Raw genomic sequence first — 19,665 nt, 5'->3', positions numbered from 1 at the left:
ACATACAAAAATGAAAACAATTAAGATGATCAGGCCTTTTTCCATTAAAAGTTAACTTGCACTACTTAGTTTTTATTTTTTTATTTGTTTTTAACTTCAGTCAAATTTGTTCTTAAATGTGCATGCACATTCCCAGAGCCTTTTACTGCTATGTGTGTTTTGGGATGATACTCCTCTGAGCCAGTGGAAATTAGGGGCCTGATTCTCCTCTCCTTTACACTGGTGTAAACTGGGACCAATGCCACTGAAGCTGGTAGAACTGCTCTGGTGTAAAACTGAAAAGGAACTCAGACTCTAAGTGATAAAAGAGAAGAGTGAGGATATTGATACAGTTCTTCCTGTTGACTTATTCACTGTAGTATTAATATCCTTCTGCTAGCAGAAGCTGGGGAACATAGTGAAGCTGATACCATAATTCCTTCTCTTTTGTCCCATTACCTCATATCATGGAACATGGTACAAACACTGTTGTTCAAAATATTTAAGTTAATTTAGTTGCCAGTATAATACTGTGGAATAATCAAATAATTGATGTCCATACCAGCTGGTCTGATAGGATCCAGGGTTTCATAGTGGCCTTGGAGACAAATCAGACTAACCTGGATAGAGGGGTTGGCATATGCAGAAGTACTGCTTTAGAGGACCCCATGCTGAAAGACTGGCTTATGTTGAAATAGTGAAAAGGCAGATTAAATGCTAGTTTTACTCCTATTTTATCTCCTTGGGTAGAAGGCCTTGACAATGGGATAGTCTCTCTCACAGGTGCTGAGGAACTATTGAACTATACAATTATAATTATTTTAATATGCTTTTCAATATATAATCTGTGCCCTCTTCAAAGTTAGAGATCAGAACTCCCCATGATTTAATCAGTTTCTTATAGTGATTATGTGCTGGTGGTGTCTGAATATGTGAGATGATGTCCCATAATGAAGGGCTGAGTAAACACATAATACCTTAATCACCTGCCTTGATTGGAGAGAGCTCTTGTGATATGAATATTAATTATAGTGGTGAAAGGAGGAGGGAAAATATACTCTGGGCTCAAATGTTAGTGCCTTCTACTAAAGAATTTTAATTGTGTGTTTACACGCATTACCCACACTGTGTGATCTCTTTAAAAAGAGAAGATTGATTCTTGTATTTCAATATTCAGAGAACATTAGCTTTCAGGATCAACCAAGTTTTGTCACTATTATTCAAGGGAGGAGGATTAACGTTTTTTGAGGGACAAGAAGGGATAGGAAAAACATGTTTACTGTGCATTTCATTTGGGTCATCTCAGCTAATTCTTTTGTGTTTTCAGTGTGTGAAGCAAAATCTCCTTCAATGAGTGACTTCCTTACTGGCCTGGAGAACTCAGGATGGTTGCGGCACATTAAAGCTGTAATGGATGCTGGTGTCTTTCTTGCTAAGGTATAATTTTCCTTAGTAGAAATTTAAAGTGCGCATGTGTGCACACACGCACACTCTCGTGTTGACCTAATTGTCTCTTTGACTATGTTAATATGACTGTAATATATTGACTTGCTACATGAACTGAAATTATCCAACGACCTATCTAGTATATTCTAATGAGCAATTTTGCCTACCATTCTTTTGTCTTGATTAATTTTATTTTCTTCAATGTGAATAGTTAAGACACCTATGTGTTCTCATGTATAATTAATATTGCAAACAACTTTCTTAACATTTTCATTAGTTATCAAAAATTGTTCTGCTCTGAAGGTTTCTTTGTGTGGTTTGTCATCTGTCACTATATGCTTCAGAGACAGTATAATTTTTAACTTTTACCACAGCCCTCTTTTTCCATGGGCTATTGTAAGGACCATCACTATGCTGCAGATCAATCAGAAGAAGCAAATTGCTGCAGCAAACAATTCTTCAGTAGCCACACAAGGAATGCAGGAAATGACTGGTAGAAATCAATTGCCTGGTATAAATATTTTGTCGTCTTTGGGTTGATCCATTGTGAATTCTCTTCCTGATTTTTTTTTTTAAGAGAAATGATTTTATATTTGTCTTCTGTTGCTAGCACAGAGAAAAGGAGAGAGAAATATGGGAGGAAGTTGGGGCAATAATCTACCTCTGTCCCCTAATTCTCCTAGAAAAATTTCCAGCCCCAGTTCATCCTTTTCTCATTTACATCCTTCCTTGAGATTTCTTCCCCTATAATGCCCTCAAGAAGTGAGTCAGCAACAAATACAAATATGAATGATATGTCTCTGGAAATACCCTGAGTAGTTGCATGTTCATTTTGCTGAAATCTGTCTTTCCTCATTCCGATCTTTCCTTGCTGTTTGTTTTCCTCCCCCATTTCCCCCCCGCTCACGTAACATTTAAAGTTATATTGAAAACTATTAAGAGATGAGAAACATTTGAACCATGTATCTGTATTTGTTCTGTAATGTGCCTATTGGTAACTCTATTAAAGATAAAGCATACTTGAGATAAAGGGATTGTGTTTAGCTATCTTAATTAGAAAGCTGTTAAATTTTGTTCCATTTTATTCTCTTTTCTGCAGGCAGTGAAAGACGAAAAAGCCAGTGTCTTAGTCCACTGCTCAGATGGGTGGGATCGTACGGCTCAGGTCTGTTCACTGGCTAGCCTCCTCTTAGACCCATTTTATAGAACATTTAAAGGACTCATGGTAAGAACAGAAATACTTTGGGTTTTAAAAATATTCTTTGTATCTTTGCAAAATGGTTTAGAATGTCAACAAACCCTCATTAAACACTTTAGATCATTTTCAGCAGTAGATGGTTTTTATTGTCAGTGACCTACACAGGCAAAGTTATTTATATATTAAGTTATAATTGCTTTGAATAGCTTAAGTACAAAAACTTAGTACATGATTTATGAATCAAATCTCTATATCCCTGCATAGCCACTAGAGAACCTCTAATGAGGCATCTCAGCAAGATGTGCACGAATATAGGCTGTGAAGATGTAAAGAGGATGGGAGGGAAGCTTGTTTAAGATCCGTTATATTAAACTGTTAGGATGAAATTTGCCTTGTGCAAAACGCCAGCATGAAACCCATGCATTAATCTTTAAAGCCCTCTGCACAGGATGAATTTTACCTATTTGCTGTTAACAAATTAATTGCCTTGGTTTTTGTGCCAAATTGTCACTGTAAAATGTAACTTTTACATGGTGTGCTTCATCTCTGTCCGTCTGCATTTCTTACAAACCCATTAGAAACGAGATGCTGCTCTTAAGAACCTTGCAAAGAAACTGAAAGTAATGCAAAACATTGCAACTTTTGTTTGTCTTCTCCTGGACAGATACAACTATGCTGCACCACACAGATTATTTCCTCAGGTCAATTGCTAACTTTTTTGCTGCTAAATTGTGCTGCAGCTTTCTTTTATCTGTATGATGGGTAGAACCTTGCAAATCCACAGGTATCCACATATGCAGCTCATTTTTTTGATGCAGATACAAATTTTATATCTAGAACCCTACAAATTTGTGGATATGCGCAGGAATCCGCAACTCATTGTAGGTATAGTTGAGGACGCAGATACAAAATTTTGTGTCCGTACAGTGCTTTAGCAATGGTGTGCTGGTCCAGAAGTAGGGTTCCTGGATGCTACGCTACTACTAATAATAAATAACTGTAAAGTTTCTATCAGAACCTGAGACCTCAGTATGGCCAGTCTGGTACAGGGTACAATATTGCAGTGACAATGGGACCTGATTCTGATCAGGGCCACTGGATGCTAACATAATATGAAAGAAAATATTTTCCTTTTTGTAATATCCAAAGTGTACCTTACGAATCATAAAATGCTAGTCATTCCTACATTAATATTATAAATACCTGAAAGATCTTGAAGCCATTAAAACAAAGTGATGCATTCACCAAAGAGATACCGAATATGAGTTTAGGGATATCTTCTGTTCTTTAAATTCCTGTATAATGACTTTTGGACTGACTATGTAATACAGTCTAAAAAGATACTCCTTTAAGACATTGATTCATTTATTCAGCGCATTGCTGTACATGTCTTTCCTAAGATGCTCCCATACATTTTCTTTGAAAAGGGTTTTGCAGTTATACCTATGTAAAATAGAAACATCTCAATTAAGTAAACCAAAAAATCCAGCTATTTTTAAGACCAGAATCTAAGGCCTGTACTATTTGATAGAATACTCTTTACATTTCCATTTATGTGTTCTCAAAAATAAAATGAGAACTTTCTAAATTCTATTTTGCTGCACTGATTATCACAGTATTTTTGTGTGTCTTCAGAATGAAGTGGCTGTGTAGTAGAATAACAGTGATGGTTTTAGCGCATACCTCAGGCAAAAATGTCAAGACATCTGATCTGTGCGGTTATGTTTTGAAAGGGTTTATTTGTCTCCTGGGGGGCAGTAATGTATTTGCTGGTGATTTTGCTTTATTAATTTAAGAACCAAGTTCAGTAATGTGACAACACCGAGATTCCCATAGGACTATCAAGATTCAAAATAACCTCCTGTTCCAACAACTATATGATACTGGTGATGGAACATAGTTCAGATTCCAAAAATCAGATTATCACTTTCATCAATCTTTTCTGAATACATACGCAGGGTATGACAAACCACTAAGTCTAACTACAAAAATTGTGTAGTATTAAGGCATCATTTCACTTTTGCCAAGCAACTTAATAGTTTTTCATTTACTTTATTTTTTTGAAACTGAAGGTTCTAATAGAAAAGGAATGGATTGCGATGGGCCACAAGTTTTCACACAGGTAAAAGTAGATTATACTCAGATTATATTTGGGATTAAACAAAGGAATACTGTTGAAGGTAAAATGCAATGTGTATATATTTAGAATAAGAATTAATCAACCCTTAAGGGCGGGGTTTTTTTTGCATATTTTCTATATTCTTCCATTGATTTTCAAAATGTTGTGCAAATTCTTTAATCTTGTTTCCATTTCTCCATCTGTACAATGGATTGATATTACATTGATTCTCGAAGTGAAGCGCTCACATTTTGGAGGGACTTTTACGCTTCTGTGTTGACTAGGGCTGGGGTCAGATGCCAACAAATGTTTACAGAGTATGTGCAGCTTTAACTTCAGCCCACAAATCTGGTGCTAAGCAATTTAAGACTTGCATTCCATGGGTTTATAAAAATATAACGCTAATTGGTAGTCCATTTGCACTGCATAGTAATTTAATTAACAAATAGTAAATCTCTATTTTCCTGGTCCAAACTAATAATAGAAAGAAATGGCCTGATTATTCTGTGCTATTAAATGGTTAAGAACTGAGATTTTATACTAAACTGAACTTCATTTAATGATTATCTCAATATGAAAATAATCCTGTTTAATAGTGGTCACATTTTTTTTTCTTGGAGTAAGACATACTGTACTGGGAAAACCCCATGTAGAGATCCCCATAATGTTACCTTAGAAGGACTTAAGTAAAGATGAACTGCAGCCCAAACAAACAAACTACACAGTTATTCCCTCTGTGGGAAGGACTGTTTTAATCTTTTGTTTTTTCTAAAGCCAGAAACAGAATGTGCCTTTTACCAGTATTATAAAGAAAGTGTAGCATAACATATAAATTACCTTTTGCACACTTTGTCAAGTTTTTAGGAAACAGTGAAATTTCTCCATTGCCTGGAAACATAGGATCAGATAGTTATTCTGCCTCTAGTGCCTGATGCTTCATGGGAAGGCAAATTTCCCCTTTGTAATTTGGTTAGCTGTTCATGGAATGAAAGACTGTACTTGGAATGAAAGGCTACTGGCTATAATTTTGTTCCCTGTATGTGTTCAGTTTGCTCTCTAGCAGCATTAGCTTGGGGAAAATAGAACAATTCATTTGCCCTAGCAAACTTGAAAAATCACTACTTGTTTCTGTGGATTTTAAGGTAGTGTGACTTTCCTGGCAGTGTGGAATGTTCAGTGCTGTAGTAGAATTATCTACTTTGCTAAACTATTTTGATTCCTCCTTCGTTCTGGGCCTTTTGTTTATAGATATATAGAGGGAAAATAATCCTTCCTTTGCTAACAAGAAGGCCTTCACAGCCAAGCTTCAGTCATCTGGTCAGTCTTTCGGTTAGGGTATGTCTACACAGTAGTGTGTACCTCTAAATAAGCTATGTAATTTGAGCTATGCAAATTGTGTAGCTTATTTTGAAATAGCTTATTTCAAAATTTGGCACTATCTACACAGCACTTATTTTGAAATAAATTGCTATTCCCCTGACTTCCTTAATCCTCGTACAAGGTTTACAGGAAGTCGTAGTAAGAAGCCTGTTATTTCAAAATACATTCAAAATAATGGGCTTCTTGTTAGCGCATAATGTTATTTCAGAATAATGGATGTTATTCCAAAATAATTCTGCTGTGTAAATGTACCCCTGGTGACCCAAGATTGCAAACTGAAGTGTTGGATCACCAGTACTGGAGGGTCCCATTTGTCTTCCACTACCACTCCAGAGATGAGCCGCAGTGCACAGGTCACCATCCTTGCCATCTTGCAAACTGGGACATGAGCCATCGAGATTCACAGTACAGACTCATTTGTCAAGATTCTTCCAATGTCCTGATATCTGCCTCCAAGATAGGACATGTAATATCACTAAATTGGTGGACTGTGCTGCCCTCATACCAAATGCCTCAGTACTGTGTGCCCCAGATCTTTTCAACCTCAGTACTGACTACCTTGGCAGCTGCCACTGATATAGAGAGAACTGTATCAGCACTAGGGATGTTAAATATCAGTTAATTGAATAGTCAATTAACCTCATGAATTCTTAAGTTATTCAATGATTCTGTAGTCCCTGGGAGAGGGGCTGGCAGCCAGTGCACTCTGCCTTCACTCCCAATGAGCCCTCAGCCACTCCACACTGCTGCCTCAGTATCAGAGGCAGCAGCACAGGGTGCCAGTGGGGAGCTGGTCCACAAGGGGAGCCAGTTTAAAAACCAGCTCCCCTCATGGACTGGCTGCCTGTTGCCCTGCACTGCTGCCTCTTTCTATCTGGGAAGGGGCAGTCTGAGCTCCCAGACTCCGTGTGAGCTGGAACTGAGCTGGGCTGCCTGCCCACCTGGCTCCTAATATACTTTCAATTCAGAACCACAGCGAGGGTAGGTCCTGGACCCGGTACAAACCAAGACTGAGCTGGTGTGCTGTCCCGCCTGCTAAAAATGTACTGGTAAGCGGGTGGTGAGGGGGGAAATGTGTGTAGTCTATAGCATTAACCAATAAGTATTGACTTATCAGTTAATCAGCTACACTATTGCATCCCTAATCAGCACCTAAACCATATATGAATACATAGTGACTTACTGGGGTCACCTCTCTTTGAGAGAGAGTAAATCATCAGGTCACATGATGGTTAGAGCTCTTCTCATTGTTGATTGTTGTAGGATGCAGTCTTGTAACTTTCTTTCTAACTCTCCAGGTGCGGCCATCTGGATGGTGACCCAAAGGAAGTATCTCCTGTCTTCACTCAATTCACTGAATGTGTCTGGCAGCTCATGCAGCAGTTTCCCTGTGCATTTGAATTTAATGAGTGTTTTCTTCTCGAAATCCATGATCATGTCTACTCGTGCCAGTTTGGCAACTTCCTTGGGACTTGCCATAGGGAACGGGAGGATCTAAAGTGAGTTGGCAGTTCATAGGGAAAAGGTCTGGAAGTCTCTTCAGATTTTTAAAATGTAATTGGAAAGGTAATAATAGGTTAAGGGATAAATTCTCTTAGTTCTTGCATGTTCTCTGCAGTGTGAAAGACTTAATCTCATGTACAGAGAGGAATGTATCCCCAAAGCTCTGTGCTTTAAATAGCAACTCCACAGTAACTTGCAAGTGTCAATTTTTTCCCTCTTCCCTGTACTCCATCCATTGACTGATTTAAATTATCAGCTCCTCAGGGCTTGGACACTTGTGCCTGTGTTTGTAAGGCACGCTAATTGCACGATAGAAAGGATAAATATCTTCTATGCAGCCCTACTCAAATCCTGAACAGTGCAGCTAAAATTATACTAATGCTATTTGTAACTGTTAGTGATTAGTCTTTATTGTAATTGACAGGATCTTTGAGAAGACCCACTCCCTGTGGCCTTTCCTATTACAGAAGAAGCAGGAGTTCAAGAATCCTCTGTATAAGGGATTCACAGCTTACAAGGAGCTTAAGCCAAACACTCTCCCTTTCAGTTTCCAGTAAGTCACTTATTGAAGGAGGGACGCTTTTTTCACAGGAATGGAAGTGGTTCTTAAAATGCCTTATCTTGTGACCTTGGGTGAGTCACTTAACTTTTGTATGACTCCATTTCCTCATCTGTAAAATGAGGATAGTGATGCTTTCCAACTGGTAAAACAGTTTGAAATTTACATGTAACTGCTGAATAAGTGCAAGTACTATTATTTTAAGTATTATTTGCTCTTCAACTAGTTTCCTCCCTGTTACTGGAAAAAATAAGAATAATTTAAAATACAAAAAATGTAATTTTCCAAATTCCTTGTCACTCCAGTGTGGAGAGTTTTCCGTAGAGAGAATTATTGTTAGTGCATCTTTTATTTTTTAAAAAAACAGTGATTTTCCTGTGTTAAAGTGCTACTGATACACACAAGTGTGTTGTTGCTGCTGAAATTATTATAAAAATTAATGGATTTATTGTTTATGATGCTTGTTTTTCATCTGGATTGATCAATTTTACTTCCGGTTTCTGGGTCATTAGTGTATAATACTAAGTGCTACATCTGATTGCAGAGTCAAGGTACTTTGGCAACAAAGGTGCAGATAGGAAAAGTTAAAGGCACATACATGAACTGAATTGTCAAAGCTCATAGTGCAAACCCGTTGCAGATCAAATGTGGGTCTCTTTGTCTGGTACCCTATCCCCTACCTATGTTGGACCTGGAAAAGAATATATAGATCCTCAGAACTTTTCATTTAACCCTTCTAAATTTCATGAAAACTTGTTTATTCCTATTTTAGGATTTATAAAATCTAGGATATTCATTTTTAAATAAATGTGAAGCCTGAACTAGTGGAAAATACCTTCTTTAAACAGGAAAAAGAATAATCTTCTCACAACTAACACAGCATAACAAATGTTTTAATTACCTTTCCTTCTGTTCTTGAGGTTCTGGTGTGGCATGTATAACCGCTTTGACAAAGGAATGCATCCAAAGCAGTGTGTGCTGGACCATCTCCTCAGCTGCATGAGCCAGAAGATGAAGTTGGAGGACAATGCAACTGAACTGGAAAATGTGAGTCCTACTCATGATAATGTACACAATAGCATGGTAATATAAGCCAAATATGTCTGATATAGTGGTGCCCCCAAGGGAGTGACCACAATAGGCAATCTTTATGTGATCCCTCTTCTGTCAAAAAAATTCCAAATTCCAAAAAAACAGAGGCTAAGGATACCATTCCTGCCTGTCCTAGCTAATAGCCATTGATGGACCTAACCTCCATGAATCTATCTAGCTCTTTTTTGAACTCTGTTAAGGTCCTAGCCTTCACAACATCCTCTGGCAAGGAGTTCCAGAGGTTGACTGTGCGCTGAGTGAAGAAAAACTTCCTTTTCTTTCTTTTAAATCTGCTAACTATTAATTTTATTTGGTGACTCCTAGTTCTTATATTGTAGGAATATTTTGTGTGAACTTTTCCTTATTCCTTACATTATTATTATAATGTAATACATTTCATTACATTATGGTCACTATTTCCAAATGGTCCAGTTATATTTACCTCTTAGACCAGATCCTGCACTCCACTTAGGATTCTTTAAGATCCATAGCTTTCTAAAGAGTAACATACAACTGGAAGGAACCATAAGAGGTTATCAAATCCAGTTCCTGCACTCATGTAAGGTGCTAGTACCAGAGCTTTGGGAGACTCCACAGCAGCTGCCTCAGTAGTCTTATGGATGGGGCTCAGGGCAGCCTGAGGATTACTGGAGCCAACAGGAATAGCCCCCCACCCCGCGCACACACCATGGTGGCAAAAGCTGTAGGAAGCAGAGTGATGCAGCAGCCTGCTCCGCTTCCTCATCCATCTCCCAGCCCATTGCATTCTGCTTCACTGCAGTGGCAGCAAGTGGAACAGTCTAGCCCCAGCTTGCTCTGCTCCCCCATGCCATGCAAGTCTTGGGGAGCATTGACCTAGAATCAGAGTGAGGTTCCGCTCCCAAGATTTTGGCAAGTGGTCAAGGGCTGCACTTCTAGGATCTGGGTGAGAGGCTGGGTGCAGAAGAGAGATTGGGATAGAGGACTGGGATGCAGGAGTCCTGTGGGGTCTGACAGGCAGTTTGGATGAAGGAGGGGGTTGTGAGCTGGGGCAGGAGTTTGGGTTGCTGGATTCAGGAAGGGGTAAGGGTGCAGGAGAGGATTCTGATTTGAGGGAAGGGTGTAGAAGCAGGTGCAGGATCTGGGAGGGGGTTGTGACCTGGGAGAAGGGAAAAGGGGTACAGAAGGTTTGGGTGATGACCTGGGGCAGGTAGTTGAAGGGAGAAAGGGGGTAGAGTACCTAGGCTACTCCCAGCCAGCAGCCCTGCAGGAAACTGAAACACACTCTTTGCCTCTGTGCTGAAATCTGTCGGATGGCTGCTCCACACGAGTCTGCTCGGGGCATAGTGGGGAGGGGAAAGAGGGAGGCTTCACATGCTGCCCATGCCTCCAGCAAAATTTCTCAGCTCTGTTGGCCAGAAACTGGTCAGTGGGAGCTGAGAAATTTTGCTGAGGGATGGGGGCAGAGTTCAAAGCCTCCCTCCTCGCTCCCCAGACATCCAGAGCTATATGAGCTGCTCTCTGCCTAAGGGTCCTGGTGAGTCTGCTGCGGGCCCGATCTAGTGGCTTGGCAGGCCAAATCCAGCCCACTAGCAGCCTTTTACCCATCCCAAGCCAGTGTTCACAACTGGTAGATGAGGGTGTTTTCAGTACTATTAATGTGTTCAAATAAGACCTTGATGTCAGAGTGTCTCAGCTTTTGTTCATCTTGTTCATTAATTCTTTTCTGCTGATACAGAAGTTGCCCTTCCTAGATGGTCCCCTGCCAGATGAAGTTTGCTCCTTATCTAAAATTATAAATGCCTCGGTTGAGTCTTCCAAAACGCCGATGTTGAACACTCCCCAGGATTATGAAAGTGAACCACCTGCTCTGTTAACCAATGGTGCCATAGTGGAGGAAGTTGACATCATGCCTGATCAGGACCAAAAGAACAAAGAGGACCTTGCTAATCATCATGACCTTCCTGACCTTAACAGAACCATGGAAGTTATAGAATCAGATGCTAAAAAAGAAAAGCTGCAGGACCAGTGATTAGCTCTCATAGTGTACTCAGTGTGAGCCATGCAAATGTGGCAATAAGGTATGCAAGATCTGTGCCCTGTGAGGACACAGCCACCTCGACCGTGTACAGCCAAGTATTTGTGTGTGTGTGGAGGGGCTGTTCTTTGAGATGTGTGAACAACCTAGAAAAAGGATTTTACCTTCAGTTTGGATTACAGGTCAAAAGATGAATGTGCATGCACAGCTACCCAGAAGGCTATCATGACTGAAGTATAAGCCTCATTTCCCAGTGAAAATGTGGTCTTTCCTACCAGGTTTTAAAGATAACTTCCATTACTGGGTTTTCAGAGTGTAAAGATGCTTTTGATCACTTGGATAGTAAGGATTAAAAACCACACAGTATTTATAACTGGAGTAGGAGAGATGTGATTTGTATTTTGGCAATGAAAGGTTGTAAACGCCATTTTAGTTCACCTTAAAATGTGGATATGCTAAAAAGGTTTTTTCTTAGCTGTTTAATGATGCTGTGCATGGAATCCTACACTGTGGCAGAGGCTGATTATTTTCTTTTCCTATGCACATTTGTAAGGAACTGTGCCTTTTTTTATTGAGACCATCTTTAATGTCCAAAATGGCAATGTAATTTGTATTAGTGTAATATGCAGCTGTAGTATGTCATTGTTTTGTGGCCAGTGCTTTCAAAGCTGTTTTGTATGTGTCACTGCTGACAACCTCCCTAGCATCTCAGATGGTCACCTGAGTCAGTAGCTTTTCTTTACTTCAGCATGTCTGACAATACCTTAATATTCTTGAGCCACACAAAACCACACTGTAGCATTTGAATTTGACAGTGGTGGTGTTTCTCCTAAAATCCCCCAAGTTACAAACCAGAAATGAGGGGAATGTTTAAATTTACCTCAGAACTTTTCTTGTTTCAGATGGCTAATATAGGTCTTGTAACAAGGGGATAACTTATAGTTCTGGCCTAGAAACATGAGGTTTTTTCAAACCTAGAAACAAGGCTGCATAGGAAATACAATATTCTTTTTTATTTAAAAGGAAGGCTAAAATGATCTCCTCACTGCAAATCCTAAGTGTCAATAGAGAATGTCATCTTTGATCTTACAACATTAATACAAATTCTGCTGACATTGCATTCTGTTTCCAGTGAAGACATTCATGCTTGTTTCCCTGTAAACACTCACTCCCTCTCCCTTTCCCTCTCCCTCTCCCTCAAGTTTCAGTAGAAGTTGCAGATGCTCAACATCTCTTTATGATCAAGTCCATTATACACAAAATATCATGGAGCAACTCCCAAAGCTAAAGAGGGATGATCCTACTGCTCATAGTCTCCATTCTTATTGGCATATCTTTCAGCAGTTTGCATACAGACAGGTAACTTTTTTAAAAAAGCTTTTAAAAAAACATAAGGAACACCTCTCAGGACAATGGACTTTTTGATTTTTGTTAAACAGGTGAAAAACATGATCTTGTTTGGGAAGGAGGAGAAAGAGAAAATCTCCCTGAGTATAATTCTGACTGAGTCATGGACTCACTTTAATGTTTGCCAAGTACTTGACTTCCTTGGATCTCAGTAAATTCAGATGGGAAAATTGGGTAAAAACACACAAATAAAAACCCAAAAAGAAGAAACAGGTGTTCCATCAGTATGGAATTTTTGTGGGCAAATATATTACCAAAAAGAAAAATATCTCTGAGGTTTCAAATGGCTCCTTGTGTATATTCAGTTGTCCTGAAAATATTTCTGCTTTCTCTCGTTCATGTTTTAGATTGTGTACTAGAAACTATCTGGTTTTAAAACCCAGTTTTAGATTTAATTACTCCTAATTCAAATAGGAATGTTTTCAAAGTTTTAAAAAATACATTATTTCAATAAGTAGTTCCCCTGTAGTAATCCAGCAGCCCTTGTTGTAGAGTATATAACTCTGTGTGAAACTGACAACAGGCTATTTGTAGTGTTCAGATTGATCAATGTGTGAGGAGTTGGGGGAGTAAAACTAGGTAAATGGTAAGGAAGCTAGTTCCGGTTGTATGCTAACTGTATTGCTCTCGGTATCTCATTTGAAGTATTTGGGCAAGAAAAGATCCTCTATGGGTCTGATCACAGTACATGTAATAAAAAAAAGTGAATGATGAAGAATGTATAGTGCCTAAAGTGGCAGCGAGGACAAGCCTTTTAAATCTTTTTTTCTTTTCTCCATTAGTGGATTTTTTTAGTTTTTAAAGCAAGCAGGTTTTAGTCTGACTTAAAAATAAAATCTTTGTTTTCAGGGTATGAGGGAGATAATTGCATAGTATCCAAATCTGTAATAAGCACATCAAATACAGAATTCTGATGGGTAAAAAGATCTTTTAGGGACAAAAAGCTCCCACTCTTTTGCACATAAAGTTTTATGATATACCAGAAATATTGCATCATTTAAACGATCATGCATTTAATACTTGGTGTTAGTTTAACACTTCTAAATGCATTCACTCTGACAAAGAATTTTACATCTAAGAAAAGAAAATCCACTCTGAAATCATCTAAAAGGACTCTGCCCAACTCATATCAGAACAAGCCTGTATGCTAACCTCTTCTTTTTCATGCTTGCTATACTAATATAGTTGTCTCACGTTAATAGGAGATAGAATTCTGGACCAATAGACTAAGAATAAAGCTAAGTGTATGTGTGGCTCAAAATGCTTTTTAGATTTCTGTGGGAAATTGTATTTTCAGGGGAACTTCTTTTCCCTCTGTCTCTACAATGCTTTTCATAAAAGATGAATTTCACACTGGCACTTTTTGCTGTTGAACCCTTCTTTAAAGGACCAATACATGTAGCTTGTCTCTCCTTTCTGAACAGTCATAGAGGTGTATTAAACCCTACATAGGCCTTCCTGAAATTGAGAACTTTTAAATTGTAAATGATACCAGTAGTTACTTTTCATGACCAATTATTTTAAATTTCAACACTCTTCTATGTGATCTTTTAATTAAAATTGTGTACAGTGCTGTGTGTATTAATATTTCCACTGACTAGTGTTGGATTTTGACATAACATTGATCTTTGTACAAAAACACTTTGCAAAATGTTTTTATAAAGTTTTCATACAGTACCTTATCTTCTAAAACACCCATCGATTTTTTTTTTAAAGAAACATTGTGACATTTACGTTGTATAATTAGAACAATCTGACATTTTGACATCTCTGAAAATCCTTTGTATTCTTTGTTTGACTATTATGTGAATGCAGCACTGGTAGGATAGTACTACATAGTACTAATGTTCTTGACATTTAATCTTGGTTTTGATTTCAGCGACAAAATTGTGCATGGCTGTAAAACTCAATTTAAAAGGGAAACTGTACAGCAAAGTCTGTCTTGTTAAGGTGTATATTTGTACAATTAGTGTGCGTCACAAATCATTTGTACTGTCCTGCTAATCAGAGTGCTGTAAAGTAGTAGTCATGGGAACAATTTCATAGTTTTTAGGGATAACACAAAATTGTTGGACTACTTGAAGACCAGCTGGTTAGAAGCTGTTCATTAAGGAGGAGGATTTTTTGTTTCAGAAATAAGAATTTTAAAGCACTGCAGCATGTCCTCTGGATTTGTATCAACTAGCATTGGCTTCTTACTGTGGCTTTCAGAACTGTTATAGAAAAAGCCTATGTCCTGTTGATAATGTCCTGCCTGCTGATGAGGTGTTGAGTGATTTGATTATACGGCCTCTACTAGGGTAACAGAAAATCATAAAATCTTACAGTAGTTTTTTCTCGTGTAACTTACTTTCCAGAGCCAGTAGCCTGCATGTTATTGAGTCAAATTTCTTTTATCTAGAGCTGTAAACAGGACAATGTTACGTGCCTCTTTCCGTTCTGACTTTTGTAACTGGAAAATGTGCTATTCAGTGTGGGAGTTTTCTTGTTTGTGTAAATGTCTGTTTTCTCTACTGGAGGTCTTTTGCATTTGAGAAATTCTAATAATTGCCCATTTGTATATTGTGTCTCTTCCTATGCTACAAACTAATATTGTTAGTGTGTGTAGGTATCTGGTTGTAAAATGTCCAAAGGAAACTGTTGCTGTTGATACTCTAACATGCTTTAGAGGTTGAGGTGGAAGAGGTGCAATATGGCTTTTGTTTTCTTCACTTTCTTCAGATTATTTTAATTAGTCTCATAATGCTGGAATCTTTAAATTATGCTTTGTCTCGCAATTGTTGTCTATGGCGCAAATAGAAGTAGATTGGTGCTCTCTTCACTGCTTGGCAGAAAAAAAGGGAATATTTAATTCAGTCACAGTTGCTGTAGTTTTAGTTGGCCCTTTTTCAGGTAAAGGAAACGTGGTTTATACAGTTTCCCATGGCATTGTCTGAGTGAAGTATATTTTTGCTGTTAGTGAATGCCTCTTCCCACTAGAAGATGTTTTTCTTATGCATTTGATGGCAAATAGGAATGCTTTCTGGTTTTCCTGTGCAGTCTGCCTGAGTAGGGAAAGACTGCTAGTAGTAGCTGGACATTTTTAATGGTCCAATTTCACAAGGTACAGACTGCCTCCTGGACATGTGTGCTACCCTCAATGCTTAATGAAATCCATAGGTAGCTGAGTAGGTTTGGTGTAATAACCTATATAATGAAATTGCTTTTTTGGATTTGAACTGACACTAGGCCACAGATGGAGATACATTTTGGACCCAATACTCTGAGGTGCTTAGCACTTCTAGTTTCCAGTGAGGTCACTGAGTCAGTCTGAAACCAATAGTTCTTTATGTTCTGTTCCCATCACATGCAGGTCCATTCTCTGTGGGTTTCTATGAGGGAAGCCCTTTCTGAATGTACTTGTTAATTCAAGCAAAACATACCTTCTACATCACTTGATTAAAGCAATTAAGCAAATTCTCACAATGGGTTGTGTTTAAAATCTTTGTTTTCCTAAGTATCTATAGCATTCATGGTACTCAGCTCAGCGTCAATTGCTGTCAATGTGATTTGTTAAGTATTAAAACCACATGTGCTGCTGCATCTATTGGTGTCTTCAAACTGTACACGCAATGCAGAGAGACTAGGTTAAAATGTTTGGCCTATGTCTTCTCATAGAATTCATTCATGTGTATATATGTGTCTATATACTGTAGCAGTGTATTAATGGTATACTTTGGAGCACTGGAGCTAGTCATCTGTAAACAGAGCACAATACATACTTTTTTCTTATACTAGCCATGAGTTGGTCATTGTCAAAACTTATCTTAAAAAAACAAAAGTGTTCAGCTCAAAATGTTAAATGTTTTGCTATTTCTGTAATTTGTTGCTATTTTGTCTTTAATGTATTTTTTAAGGGACAGTTGTATAAAAATATAAAAAATTAAAGCCCATGTGCTGTATAATTTAGTTTAGTCAATGTGCTGCTAAAAAAATTTTGTACAATGTCTAGAGAAGCACTTTGTCTTTTTCTCAAAATGCATTTGGCTGGCTCAAGACATTTCATTTGTATTAGTTTTATTTGTATTTCATACAAAAATAAAATTAAAGTCTTTGCATTTTTAAGGGAAAGGTTGGTGTGATATATTTCTCATTGGTAAGTTTTTTTTGCTTTTGAGTTCCTATTGTGGGTTAAAATTTTAATCTTAAAATTCCAAATCAATGGAGACTGCTAGAAATCACAAAAGTTACCTGAACTACGGTGTCGTCTTTCCCTTTCGTGCTAACTAGTACCTTATTCTAAAGCCGTCCCCATTAGTGTCCATGATACTTACTTGCAGAGTAAAGTAGGGATGTTAAATATTAGTTAACTGAATAATCTGTTTAACCTCATGAATTCTTATCAGTTACTTTACTATTCTATAGTCCCTAGGAGTGGGGCTGGCAACCAGTACACTCTGGCCCCACTCAAGGAGCCCCCTACCACGCCACACTGCTGCCTGTGTATCAGAGGCAGCAGCATGGGATGCCAGGCAGGAGCTATTCCACAAGAGGAGCCAGTTTAAAAACCAGCTGCCCTTGTGGACTGGCTGCCTGCAGCAGCACAGAGTGGCAGCAGCCCCTGTTTGGTGGTTGGAGGCGGGAGGGTCTGAGCTCCTGGACCTGGCACAAGCCAGAACTGAGCCGGGCTGCCTGTCTGCCTGGCTCCTAATACACTTTAAATGCAGAGCCTCAGCGGGGGTAGGTCCTGGACCTGGTGCAAGCTGGGACTGAGCTGGGTGGATGGCCAGCTTGCTAAAAAATGTACTGAGTGGGGGGGAGGGAGCAGAATGCATGTAGTCTATAGCATTAACAGATAAGCTTTTGCTTATCGGTTAATCGACTATACTATTACATCCCTAGAGTAAGGTGCTGTACTACACTATGTCTATAGAGGTCTGTTTGATCCTTCCTGAATGATATTAATGAAGGAAGCACTATTAACCATCACAATATGTGCTGTCCATATTTTCATGCTATCTCAGTGTTGCTCAGTTTTCCCCTCTATATATTAGAAGGAAATACACTTGAATGATTTCTTTTCCTCCATCAAAACAATCTTCCCATGACACAAATGACTCCCCAGCTTTTTTGTCCTAAGTGTCCAGCCCATAATTTTTTCCTTGCTGGTCTTGTGAGAATCCTGCATAATAGCCAGTGCCTCTCTTAGATTCTCTCTGCAGTTATGTGAGCTGCTTTGGATGAAGCTAATGATGCTGCTTTAATTCAGCGGCACTTCTTAAAGAATTCTAAATAAGATTTATAAAAGAATTATAAAAATGAGGTATGAGAGCATTAAGTCCATTTTCTTTCATACATGTGCATTCTGCCAGGGGCAATGCAGGACTATTCTCTGTAGAACATCCTCCAGAGTTTTGTCTAAGATATTTTTTAATTATCTGAGCAATGAAACTTCCACAAGATCATACATAAATAAAATCACACCAGCATGGAAACATTAATGCAGACACATTAAAATTTGTTAATTTTTGGCAGGTATTAGAAGAACATATTGTAGTAACAAGCAATTGGCATAGTTAAACAGCAAAGTGTGTGTATTGTGGGATCGTACTTCAAGTTTAATTTTTAAGTAGAAGATTGGAACCTTAGAATATAGCTGGCCTCAAACATATTTTGTCTTATTCAGTGTTTATAAATCGTGGCCTGCAGAAAGTGGGTTTTTTCTTTCATGCTATTTAAAAACTTACCCTCTTTAGAATTTTTTCAATTGTATTTATTTGACAGTTTTCAAATAGTTAATTCAATATTAACTGAAATGGATACAAATTAAATGAGGTAGAACATTCAGTTAATTTGCTAATCAAAAAATCTTGATGAATGTTACATCAGTGAATGCAATTATAGCCCCCCCAAATGTATGTGGAAAACAGGATCAGAATCTGAGAAATAAAATTAGTCCAGATTGTTAAAGAAGTTGCAACACCTAATTGCTCGAGGAACATAACCCTTATTTTCAAAAGGGATTACTCATCTTAAATCTCAATGAGTGTAGCAACATATAATAAATACCTTAAAAAAATCTAGGCTGTAGCTTTATGTAATATTTTTCATCTTCGATCTCAAAGCACTTTACCAAGTTAGGTGACTTTATCTCCATTTTACAGATAGAGAAATTGAGGCATGGAAATGAAATGTTTTGTCCAAGGGCATACAGTAGAGCAGACCTGGGAAAAGAATTCATATCTCTAGACACTAGCTAGATTGTACTGCCTCAGAGAAACACAAGTCTGAGTGTGAATTGCCTCAATACAGTTCTGCCACCCAGTCAAAGATGCTGGTTAAAGAAAAAAGCCAGAGATAGATGACTCTCAGAAATGTGCTGAAGGCCACATGGTGTTAACCAGCCCCTGATCAATAGTATCAACTGCTGTATGGAAGGAACTTAAGTACAAATTCTGTTTCTGTATCCTAAGGCAAAAATGTTCCTGGCGGGTGGAAATTCTAAATCCTTGCAGACTTCTAAGATTTTTCTCATTTTAGTGATCTTAAATATTCCTGACAATGTCACTGAAGTTTTTCATTTGCCTACATGAGATTTTTCTTATGATGTATTGAATTGAATCTACAAGACTGTAATTTATTTTTCAGGAAGCTTATTGTCTATTTGACAATTTCTTTGGTGTGGGTGATTAATAATTTTCCTTTACCATTGTATGTTATCTTAAACTTTGAGGGGGCAGATAGCATTTTTTTAGACATAGGCATGTTGTCAAAGCTTTGTTTTTTCCTAACAGCTTTTAGGGTGGGTTGATTTCTCCTGAAGATAACTTGCATTAACCAGAAGTTCAGCAATTAGTAAACTTAGTTGACATTTATTTTTTTAATGAAATCTATTTTCTGTCAGTACACAGCGCATTAACTAAATCTAAGTTAGATAAAACTACCTGTGTGGGAAGCCGTTCTGTTAAATAAATTTTCTTAGTTCT

At 38.1% G+C, this 19,665-nt stretch overlaps 1 protein-coding gene and 1 long non-coding RNA gene across 2 annotated transcripts in view; one reads left to right on the top strand and one right to left on the bottom strand.

Moving 5' to 3' along the window:
• Nucleotides 1-16,804, top strand: part of MTMR8 (myotubularin related protein 8) — a 37,985-nt gene extending 21,181 nt beyond the window's left edge. Inside the window, exons 8-14 of the mRNA XM_006136152.5 lie at nt 1,307-1,416; nt 2,525-2,650; nt 4,696-4,745; nt 7,421-7,621; nt 8,050-8,178; nt 9,105-9,231; nt 10,994-16,804. Of these exons, the coding sequence (XP_006136214.3) occupies nt 1,307-1,416; nt 2,525-2,650; nt 4,696-4,745; nt 7,421-7,621; nt 8,050-8,178; nt 9,105-9,231; nt 10,994-11,287 (1,037 nt within the window). The 3' untranslated portion in view covers nt 11,288-16,804. The remainder of the gene's footprint in view (nt 1-1,306; nt 1,417-2,524; nt 2,651-4,695; nt 4,746-7,420; nt 7,622-8,049; nt 8,179-9,104; nt 9,232-10,993) is intronic.
• The window catches only part of LOC142831221 (uncharacterized), a 20,951-nt gene continuing 5,256 nt past the window's right edge, over nt 3,971-19,665 (bottom strand). The window contains exon 3 of the long non-coding RNA XR_012906890.1: nt 3,971-4,066. This is a non-coding gene — a long non-coding RNA (uncharacterized LOC142831221). The remainder of the gene's footprint in view (nt 4,067-19,665) is intronic.

The sequence above is a fragment of the Pelodiscus sinensis genome, chromosome 13 (assembly GCF_052426305.1).
Source record: "Pelodiscus sinensis isolate ZL-2025 chromosome 13, ASM5242630v1, whole genome shotgun sequence".
In the NCBI taxonomy this organism is placed as follows: domain Eukaryota; kingdom Metazoa; phylum Chordata; order Testudines; family Trionychidae; genus Pelodiscus; species Pelodiscus sinensis.
This window is presented reverse-complemented; position numbering and strand designations above follow the sequence as displayed.